This window comes from Populus euphratica, unplaced genomic scaffold (genome assembly GCF_000495115.2).
Source record: "Populus euphratica unplaced genomic scaffold, PopEup_1.0 scaffold46.1, whole genome shotgun sequence".
Lineage (NCBI taxonomy): Eukaryota > Viridiplantae > Streptophyta > Magnoliopsida > Malpighiales > Salicaceae > Populus > Populus euphratica.
Genome location: NW_011499852.1, coordinates 588,888 through 599,830, shown reverse-complemented (window position 1 = coordinate 599,830; position 10,943 = coordinate 588,888). Strand labels below are relative to the sequence as shown.

The 10,943-nt window shown below is 32.9% G+C and overlaps 1 protein-coding gene across 3 annotated transcripts; it reads left to right on the top strand.

Moving 5' to 3' along the window:
• Nucleotides 1-3,921: 3,921 nt before the first annotated feature.
• PIP5K9 (phosphatidyl inositol monophosphate 5 kinase) lies at nucleotides 3,922-10,587 on the top strand. Of its 3 annotated transcripts, XM_011020512.1 has the most exons (10): nucleotides 4,219-4,233; nucleotides 4,343-4,674; nucleotides 4,969-6,370; nucleotides 6,880-7,047; nucleotides 7,799-7,964; nucleotides 8,284-8,394; nucleotides 8,580-8,767; nucleotides 9,011-9,168; nucleotides 9,692-9,851; nucleotides 10,136-10,587. In XM_011020512.1, the coding sequence occupies exons 3-10, from the start codon at nucleotides 5,112-5,114 to the stop codon at nucleotides 10,410-10,412; spliced, it is 2,487 nt and encodes an 828-aa protein (XP_011018814.1). In that variant the 5' UTR covers nucleotides 4,219-4,233; nucleotides 4,343-4,674; nucleotides 4,969-5,111; the 3' UTR covers nucleotides 10,413-10,587. The 3 variants fall into 3 exon arrangements, with proteins under 3 accessions (XP_011018813.1, XP_011018815.1, XP_011018814.1); XM_011020511.1 differs by lacking the exons at nucleotides 4,219-4,233; nucleotides 4,343-4,674 and adding an exon at nucleotides 3,922-4,139; XM_011020513.1 differs by lacking the exon at nucleotides 4,343-4,674 and having other exon boundaries at nucleotides 4,146-4,233.
• The last annotated feature ends 356 nt before the right edge of the window (nucleotides 10,588-10,943 follow it).

The following is a 10,943-nucleotide window of genomic DNA, read 5'->3' as shown; positions in this document are numbered from 1 at the left end:
TAATTCAACCTCACTTAACTTAACGAACTAGGACTACAATAACTTAATAAAAAACCAATTGAAAAAATCATGAAACTTAATTCTCAACCAACTAAACCCACAACCTAAGTTATAAGAGCAATATTAACCCATAAAAAGAAGATTGAGAAAAAAAGTTATGAATCCTAACTCTCAACCAATTCATTGTTAAAGGATAAAATCGAAAAGAAAAATTTAAAAGAAAAATGAAAAAAAGCAACTTACTCAACTTAGGTTAACCTATTAATCTCATGACTCGAGTCATAAAATTAAGATAACTTAATAAAAAAATAAAAAATCATAAAACCTAAATGATAAGCAGTTAAATGTTGAAGCCAATCACTGTAAATAAAAAGAATTACAAAAAAAAAAAAAACAATTTATACAACACCTGATATTTTAATAGTAAATTTAATCAATGTTTTATATAACATACATTAAAATAGAGTACATTTTTTGTTTTTAATTTTGATGATACTTATAGGTACTCTAGTTTGACATATATTGACATTTAATGAAATTCAATAGTCTTTTTAAATTCTTTATATTTTTAATAAAAATTTTACAAGGTCTTTTATATACAGAACTTGATCTAAAATTTTATCATATTACCTGCACAAAGATAATTCTAGTAATTTCATATAGACACCATAAGCATACCATTGATTTATTTTTTTATCCATTATTATTATTTTTTACAATTTATCTATAGTCCTTATGACACTTCCATTTTCTTCTTTTTATTAATAGGCCATATACATTACAAATTGAAATGTATGATTGGATTTAAACCAAAGATTTAGCATAACAACAACATTCCATATTCAATATATGCCTAAAAAATTTTATTACAATAACATAATTATTTCAAAATACATGAGTTTTATACTTAAAAAAATATAAAGTAATAAACTAAATCAACATTTTCCTGCCAAGGAAAATGGATTTGCAAAAATTGTAACATCTAGAGTAAAAAGAAAATTTAGTATTTGACAATTTAATATTCCACAAATTTAGTATCAACCAATATATTAACTTAGTATTGTCAATAATCCAAAATTTCAATATAAGACCAAAATCAATTTATTCCTATATATCCATAAGTCATATTTAGTAATAAGAAATCAATTTACACATACCCTTTTAATTGTTATCAATATAAATAACGAAGTTATTTATTATTCATGCCACTCATCATCTAGGTGACTTAAAAAGCCTTTTACCTATCTCTTTAGTCAGCATCAATATAATTATTAAGTATTATAACATTTTTTTTCTTGTCATGTTTGTCAAGTTTATCAATAAATATCTATAACAATTTCCTTAACTATCATCATTACAGAATACTAAATATCATAATTCTTTATGCCTACTAATATTGTCGATTAACATCAATATCATTTTCTTAGTTAACACCATTATAGTATACTAAGTATCAGATATCTTTTATGTTCATCAACATTATTGATGAACGTTGATATTCATTTTCTTAGATACCATCATTATAGTATACTAAGCATTTGACATCTTTTGTGTTTGTCAATAATATTAATCAACATTGGTATTTATTTTCTTAGCTATTGCCATTATACTTACTAGGTATCAAATATCTTTTGTGTCTGTTAACATTATCGATTAGAATTCATATTCATTTACTTAGCTATCATCATTATGATAAAATAAGTATTAGACATCCTTGTGTCCATCAATATTATTGATCTTTAAAAGAAAAGATACTTACACTTGACTAGAATTGAATCCTCCCTTTACACTGAATTCTTAACTTCTATTCAAATCAAGTCATGCTATACTTCCCTCTTATGAGTTATTTCACTACATTTCTATTTCCAACATAACTTTTACTAACGCACATTAGAAAAACAAAACTTTAGAAAGTACTAGAATTTTATATAGGATGAGGTGATATACACATGTTTGCTCCTCCAGCTATATGAGTTCTTGCAATTGTAAATGATCTTGCTTTTGGTGCCTTTCTTAGTTGTTTTGCACTTAGTTGTATGATTTTTTTTGTAAGTTTCTCCTCAAGTTCTTCTCCCTTCCAAATCCTCTATTCCTTTCTCAAGTTTCTAACTCTCTCTCTTTTAAATTCTCCCCTAAATCCCCTTTTTAATCTTATTTTTTACATCAATGATCCTTTATAAACACACTTTAACTTATATGCTTGAACAAATGAGCCATTTACTTTTAAAGAAAGGAAAAAAAACATCCCCCCTCTTTCATCACATATGTTTCTGACCATTTATAAGAGAAAAGGAAGGAATTCTTTACTTAATTATAGAATTGCCATTATTTATGCCCATTTGTTATTTATGTAATTTATTTGGTCATTGGTACTTTTGTAAAGCTTTTCCAAACTTTTATTAACCTGCATTTTTAGCCCATATAAAAAAATATATCTAGAGACTTCTTATAAAATTTTAGCCCGATTTAATAGTTAAGTTTAGAGTTATGCTTAACATCATAAAACTGGATTGTAGATAATTTTATACCAAAATCCAGATTTGCATACTATTTTATTTACTTAAATTGTTAATATTCTAAAACTAATTTATTGGAAGCTCCTATCCATAATCATAATAAAATTTTCCTTATAATTTTCATTATTTTTAGTCAAAATAACACAATTGTACGCAGGGTTTATATCGATGATCAATGTCTTTCACGTGTAAAATCATATATTATTTTATTTAGAATTCCCTTTTATTTTTCTAAATATTTCACCTTAAATTTTATAAAATCTCTTCCTTGAAAATAATTTTTTAACCCAATCAGGAAATTTACATGATTTATCACTCCTTGAAAACATTTCACGTACCGATTTTAGTACTTATCTCATCTGAAATTTAAGTTAATTTACTAGGGATATTCGTATCATAACAAAATAATTTCCCTCCTAATTTATCATTTTTAAACTAAAGATCACCCTTTTATCACTAATTCATCAATTTTTGGGTCAAGGGTTTACAATTTGAATTAACTTGGACTAACCCTCCAAACCATTATCCCATAAAAAGTAAATAAAAAACAATTAAGGAAGTCAATCCCTAACTCACTCAAAATTAAAGGATGAAAATAAAAAACCCTAAAAAACATTAGAAATAATAATTAAAAGAATGATGATCACAATTGATATAAGCAAAGGTGACAAAACAAGGCATGAAACCTAAGGTAAAGAGAAAGAGAAGAAAAATGGGTTTACGACACATTTAATTATTTTAAATCAGTAAAAGTTCATTTAATCTTGTGAAAATGGGCATTATACACATTTTAAAAACTTTTATTGACAACCAAGATCTTTATATTTAGGTAAAAAAATAACAACTTTCAAATATAATCCAACTAAACTCAATATAAAATAATCACATTAAAAAAAATATTAATACATCATAAAAAAAGGTTGAAGCGGTCTAATAGCTTTAATTCCTTGGTTCCAAAAACAAAAAGGGGTTAAATATTTGTTAATTATTTAAATTCAGTCTTGTAGCTTTAATTATCTTAAATTAATAAAATTTTATTTAATTTTTTTAAACCGAGCATCATCAAAGAGTCATTATTTTTCCTCTACATTGTTGATCCCCTATACAAAGTATCCAAAAAAACCAGTAAATTGAATATCAAATAAATACAATATTAAAGAATCAAATGAAAAATAAAAATGAAAATGAAAAAAAGTCAAAAGAAAACACTTTGGAACACTAATAAAATCCACGGTGAAAATGACAAACCTCTAAGTTTTATTTTTTATTTTTTATTTAATTATAATTGTAATTGTAATTACAGATCGTAGTTTTCAGCACGTATCCTAACAGGAAATGATGTCGTTATTTTTTTAATAATAAATTAATATTATTTAATAGTGGTTATAACCTTCATTCATTTTGATAACAGCAGCAGTTAACCATAAGAGTGTAGCGGAGCAGTTCCATCCAGCCTCTTGGCTTGTGATTCGATCCATAGACGAAAAGAATGATCTTTTGCTGACTTGCGAACTCAGAGAGAGAGAGAGAGAGTGAGAGAGAGAGGGTTGTCTGTGTCTAGCAAAGAGAACAAGAGCGACCACAAAAAAAGAAAAAGAAAAAAAGTTGCTCACCAAATTCAAGGTAACTTCTCCCCCCCTCACTCCCTCTCCGCATATTTATGTGTGGGTGTGTGTACTATAAGCAATGAGAAAGATAGATAGGTTGGAACTTGATGGTGAGGAATTATGATTTCATTTCGTTTATATTTTTGTGTTGTTTTGTTATTTTTATTATTAGCTTTACTGCATATTTATTTGTTTTTTTCTCCTTTTTGTGCGTGGAAGATTGCAGGATGCAGTTCCTTTATTTTTTCTTTGTTGAGGCAAATGATATTGTGCTTTGAAAGCAATCTCAAAAAAGTTTTCTTTTCTTTTCATTGAAGTGAATTAGTAGTTAAAACAGGTGGAGGGTTCATATTTCTTAGTCTCTGGGAAATGAATCCTTACTCTTTCCTTTAGGAAACAAACAGAGACTGAAGCTTGTCAGCAAATTTCACTTTTTTTTGGCTTTCCTTTTGCGTACACCTTTCTAAGTCACAGCAAAAAAAGAAAAGAAGGAACTTTTGGATGTTGATGATGGACTCTTCTTAATTAAAAGCCAATTTGTTGATATTAAGGTGCTTCCTCTTTTTGTCCGTTTTTTTTCCCTTTCCTTTACCAGCAGTTGACTTTCTTCTTAATCTTTTTTTTTTTCTTTTTGAAACTGGAGCTTAATTTTGTTCTTAGTTCTCTGCCCTCTGGTGGTCTCTGCTTGTCAATTTATTCCTGGTGCTTGTGTTTTCTTTTTTCCCTCGTGAAACTGTAGTATCATTTGTGCTTGTGATTAAGAATGTCAATAACAAGTATGTATTAATAGTAAGCTCATGTTTCTTCCATCGATTACAATTATCTATCCTCCCTTCTTTGTATAGATCAAAGGACGACAGCAACTCAAAGGTATTGCTGAACTATTTTGGTAGATTCTTCTTATGAAGTCAACATAGACATTTCTCCCATGAGAAATTCAGGTTTGCCTTTAAACTTGTGAGTGATCGTGACCTTTTGGGCATTTTGCATGTCTGGCCCTGAGGTTATTGTTGGTAATGTGGAACGAGCACTGACTTGTGCAGACAGGACGAAGTCTGTTGATGCCATCTCTGACAGAGACCGCTCATCTATATCAATCAATGGTGAATCTTTCCGTGCTTCATCTGAAAATATAGCCTTTAGAGTTGGGGAGCTTTGTCTTCCCAATGGGGAATCATATTCTGGATCATTGCTCGGCAATGCACCTGAGGGGAATGGGAAATATGTATGGTCGGATGGTTGTGTATATGAAGGTGAATGGAGAAGGGGCATGAGGCATGGGAATGGAAAAATTCAGTGGCCTTCTGGAACTGCTTATGAGGGTGAATTTTCAGGTGGATACATGCATGGTGCAGGGACCTACGTAGGTTCCAATAACTTGACATATAAAGGAAGATGGCGTTTGAATCTCAAGCATGGATTGGGATACCAGGTTTATCCTAACGGAGATATCTTTGAGGGCTCTTGGATACAAGGAAGTCCAGAGGGTCTAGGCAAGTATACCTGGGCTAATGGGAATGTCTATCATGGGGATATGAAAGGGGGTAAAATGACAGGGAAAGGGACTCTTACATGGACTAATGGGGATTCATTTGAAGGAAGCTGGTTAAATGGTATGATGCATGGATTTGGAGTGTATACATGGAGCGATGGCGGTTGCTATGTTGGAACTTGGACGCGTGGTTTGAAGGATGGAAAAGGATCGTTTTATCCAAAAGGGAGCCGGTTTCAAGCTGCAGAAGAACGGTACCTCAACGCTTTAAGAAAAAGGGGGGTACTTCCAGATCTAAGAAAGCAGAACCACGCACTTATTCATCATGCATCTTCGGTCAATATGGGAAATGTCAAGGTAGGTGAGAACCAGGGATCTCGTCATAATTCATCTGATAAACTATCCAAGGGAAACTTGTTAACTTTGGAGCAGTCTCGAAACAAAAATGTTTCTCTGGAAAGGCGCTGGAGTCTTGAGGTATATATTGAAAAGGTGATAGGACATGATTCATCATTAGATTTATCTGAAGGCTTAGGGAAGGAGTTTGAAACAAACACACCACCAATCTTGGAACGAGAATATATGCAAGGTGTTCTAATTAGTGAACTTGTGTTGAATAGTAGTTTTTCTTCATCATCCAGAAGAACAAAAAAGCGACAGAAGAAACTTGCAAAAGAGGTCAAGAGGCCTGGTGAAGCTATCATTAAAGGGCATAGGAGTTATGATTTGATGCTCAGTTTGCAGCTTGGAATAAGGTACACTCAATCTTGCGACCATTATTATGTACCCTCATCCCGTGTCAAGGTCACTTTAATCTTCACTAAAAAAGCCCGTTACTTTCATCCAGTTTCTTTGTATGATCATCCTATGATTGTTAAGCACTGTGTTTTCTCCCCTCTTCCTAGATATTTCATGTACCTTGGAATTTGGATAGAAGTATCAACCTGCCTGTTCCACTTTAAAGAGGGTCCTTTTCTTTGTGCTTTCTGACATTTATGTAGCTCTCAGCATGCATCTTGATGTGGAAATGTGGCTATTCTGCATCTTCTGAGGCAGATTTGTCTTATGATTGCGTGGAATGATGCAAAAGGATTCATATAGCCAACCCCAACTAGTTTAGGACTGTTGTTGTCAACAATGCCTTAAACTGCTGTCTGCCAGTTTTTTTAGCAGGAATCTGCATATTGCATTTGATATTATCCCTTGTTTCATTATGTTTATCTTAACAAACACAAGCATTTAATGTGCATCAGAATGTGGTCAGGTATACTGTGGGGAAAATTACACCTGTACAGAGACGAGAAGTACGTGCTTCAGATTTTGGCCCGAGGGCAAGCTTTTGGATGAATTTTCCAAAAGATGGATCCCAATTGACACCTCCTCACCAATCAGAGGACTTTAAATGGAAAGACTACTGTCCAATGGTTTTCAGGTTTGTTTGATTCACTTTCAGTTTATTAAAATTTTGAGAATTCTCTGTGGGTCCTATCTTCTTCTTTTTTTTGTCTTGTTGAGTTCACCGTAGATTTATGTTTTCCCTGAGCTTCAATTAACAAGCTATGTTCATCTGTAAATCAGGTCAATTCATCCCATCTGTTTCTGCAATGTTCTTTCCTTTATGCTTTTTAACAAACTGATATTGCATCATCTCACACAACATGGAGTAACCTTGCTCAAGTTGAGCATAGCAAACATAAGTTTGACCAATTTTTCTGTGATAGTTAAAGTTTTGAGGTATAAAAGTTTGATCTTCCATAATATGTTCAGTATCCTTGCTTCCAAGTTGGGGTGCCAATTGGTAATCGATCTAAAACTCCATGTAAATTTAATCTAATGATGCTAACTTCTGATTCTTTTGTGTTTCTATAGCGTAAAACAGTTGGAGTGCTTAATAACTTTGTTTGGTATCATCAAACATTTTAGCTTGTATTTTTCTCCGTCTGTTATGGAGGACATTGCATTTACTTAGGATATTTATTCTCATTTTTGTGGTTCTCTACAGTTAGAATCTTTTGGACCATAACCATGCATAGCTTTCCACAGTTATTTTTACGAGGAAAAAATGGAAATGGAATTACCTGTACATCTCTGCCTTAGTTTTGATGTGTCAGATCCATATATTCATGGATCTTGGATTACTTTTTGTTTCCATGCTAACATGCCATTCTTAATACTCACAATAGGAATTTGAGAGAGATGTTCAAGATCGATTCGGCTGACTACATGATGTCCATTTGTGGAAATGATGCTCTTAGAGAACTTTCCTCTCCTGGGAAAAGCGGTAGCATCTTTTTCCTATCTCAGGATGACCACTTCATGATTAAGACACTTCGGAAGTCTGAAGTGAAGGTACATAATACCCTACCAACTGCAAGTAGACCCAGTAACTTGAATGCAAGACAAAGGACTAGTCAGGTTTTAATTTTGTCGGTGAACAAAAGGATCATAAATGTCCATTCTGAACAGCGAACCTCTCCTACTTCATATTCAAGCATTATTACTGCTACCTGTTACATGGACGATACCTTGCATGCGTTTTAGGAATGTTTACTTAGCAACTAACAAAGTGTCTTTTAAACAAATAAATTTCTTATGCTTGCACTTCTAGTTGCTTTTCCTTTTGAACTGTTATATTTACAACTCCACTCACCAGAGTTCTTATATATAGGTGCTTCTGAAAATGTTGCCGGACTATCATCATCATGTGAGGTCGTATGAGAATACACTCATAACAAAATTCTTTGGTCTTCACAGGATTAAACCTTCAAGCGGTCAAAAGGTAGTGGCATTTTTTATTCATCATAATCCCATGAGATGTTTGCTTACTTCCATTTGTTATGTGCAATTAGTTCAAGAAACACTTTAATCAAACTTGTATCAAGCCATTATTTTCCTATCTTAAAGCTTAATATATGAACATCTGTTTAAAAAAGCTAAGATTGGGAACTATTTCCTGCATTGCAGTTTCGCTTTGTAGTGATGGGAAATATGTTCTGCACAGAATTAAGGATCCATCGAAGGTTTGATTTGAAAGGGTCATCTTTAGGACGGTCTACAGAGAATGTTGAGATAGAAGAGAACACAACACTTAAAGATTTGGATCTAAACTACTGCTTCTATTTGGAACCTTCTTGGCGTGAAGCTTTATTACAGTTAGTGATGCTTCCAATTATATTATATATTGTGTTTCTTAAGTTTGCAAGTTTATGTATGTGAAACAATGTTATCATCAGTATCCATATTGTCTATTAAACAATGATAATCTACTTGCACGTGGCTTGCAAGGCCTGACATGGCTGGCTTTCCAAGTTTCAGACTGATATTCTTCCTAGACTCTGAGTTCATTGCAACTTGCTAACCCTTTTGTTTTTTGCTTGGTCTGCATCTTTATCCAGGCAGATTGAGATTGATAGCAAATTTTTGGAAGTGCAGCATATCATGGATTACAGCCTTTTGCTGGGTGTGCATTATCGAGCCCCACAACACTTACGGTCTTTAATGTCTTACAATCGAAGTATAACTGCTGAAGGATTGAGAGTTCTAGCAGAGGAAGGTGGGTGCCTTAGACACTTATATTTGATGTTCTTTTAGCATGTTGTTCAGGCTGCTTGAAGCAAAGCTGGAGAAAGTGGAAAAAATCATAAATGAAACTGAACATGAAAAGTTAATTTGCAGATATGTTTTTGATAAAAGGTTTTTTAATTATGATTAAACCATGAGGAAGGGAGCATGATGATTTGTACTGCAGACTGACAGTTATATGTTCTTAATGTCCTAGGTTTTAGTCTTAGTGCCTCTGACTAAAGACTCCTAAGTTTGTTTGTGTTTGATTTCAAGTTATTTCTTGATGAAAAATTCGAAAGTTGCTGCTTGGCTAGGAGGAGTTTAATAGCAGCATCCAAATGATCTTTCTCTTCATTTTCTTTTGCATAAATGAGCGCATCATAAGTCAGCTTTGGAACCAATATATCATACATTACACATGGCATCTGTCATATTTTGTCTGGACAGTGATATGACCGCATTGTTCTGAATATGTTCTGATATGGAAATTGTTGGTCATATTTCACCGACAGATACTATAGAGGATGAGAACTACCCACAAGGTCTTGTCTTGGTTCCTCGAGGAACAGATGATGATAGTGTTGTCGTGGGTCCTCACATTAGGGGTAGCAGATTACGAGCATCATCAGCTGGTGATGAGGAAGTGGATCTCCTCCTTCCCGGCACAGCAAGGTATGGCATCCAACCCCATCCAATTATATTCGTAAGAAGCTCCACAGGAGCATGTATATTTCTTTCTGCAATGCCAAAAATACTAGTAAAGCTTTTTCGAGCAGTTGCCCTAGATATTTTATGAATGAGGCAATTGCACAACGTAGGTGTTTCTATATATTTCATCCTTGAACAAATTAAGCATGCCAAACAGAACAAATATCTTCTGCATTTAGAAAGCTATATTGGATGGATGTGTTTTACTTCAATGATTCATCATTTGTTATTTTATACCTGCTGATCAGGCTCCAAATCCAGCTTGGGGTGAACATGCCTTCCAGGGCAGAGCAGATTCCAGGGGAAGAGGAAAAACAGACCTTTCATGAAGCATATGATGTTGTTCTGTACCTAGGCATCATTGATATCTTGCAAGAATACAACATGAGTAAGAAGATTGAGCACGCATACAAATCTCTTCAATTTGATTCCTTGTCTATCTCGGCTGTGGATCCAACTTTCTACTCCAGACGCTTCCTAGAGTTCATTCAAAAGGTTTTCCCTCCTAATGTCATTACAAGTTGACACATTTTAGCCCGGATGCGTTTTATGCCCCTTGCCTTTGTTTTTACCTTGTCAGAGAACCATGAGCTTAAATGCTTCAAAATGTATTTCCATTATCATGTGACCAAGTTAAATTCATGTGCAAGCCTACACTGTAAATGTGTTTGATTTAATCCTAAAAGCTATTCTCGGACCAGTCGTTTTTTTTCTATTTAGTGTCTTTTTAATACTTAGAAGAGTTCATCTTGAACATTACTCATAATTCATGGTCTATATAGGTTTTTTAGCGACAATAAAAAAATGCATATAAACATGAAAATAGTCACAAGTTATAATGAAAAAACTAGATAGATAGCTCTCGTTTTGCTGCAAGATAAGATAATGTTTTTACATAAAAAACAATGCTCAAGCATTGTAATTATATTTTAAAGAACAAAAAAATTCATGACTCAACGTTGAAGAAAGAACTTAAAAAATAATGATCGACTACCCTAAAAATAAAATGTAAAAGGATTAAATTAAAAAAAAAAATTAATAAAAAAAAATATTAAA

Coding starts and splice junctions, on each gene's coding strand:
- PIP5K9 (XM_011020511.1), top strand. CDS start 5,112: ATGTCTGGCCCTGAGGTTATTGTTGGTAATGTGGAACGAGCACTGACT. Junction 9,169..9,691: donor GAGAGTTCTAGCAGAGGAAG/GTGGGTGCCTTA, acceptor TTTCACCGACAG/ATACTATAGAGGATGAGAAC. Junction 9,852..10,135: donor CTCCTTCCCGGCACAGCAAG/GTATGGCATCCA, acceptor CCTGCTGATCAG/GCTCCAAATCCAGCTTGGGG.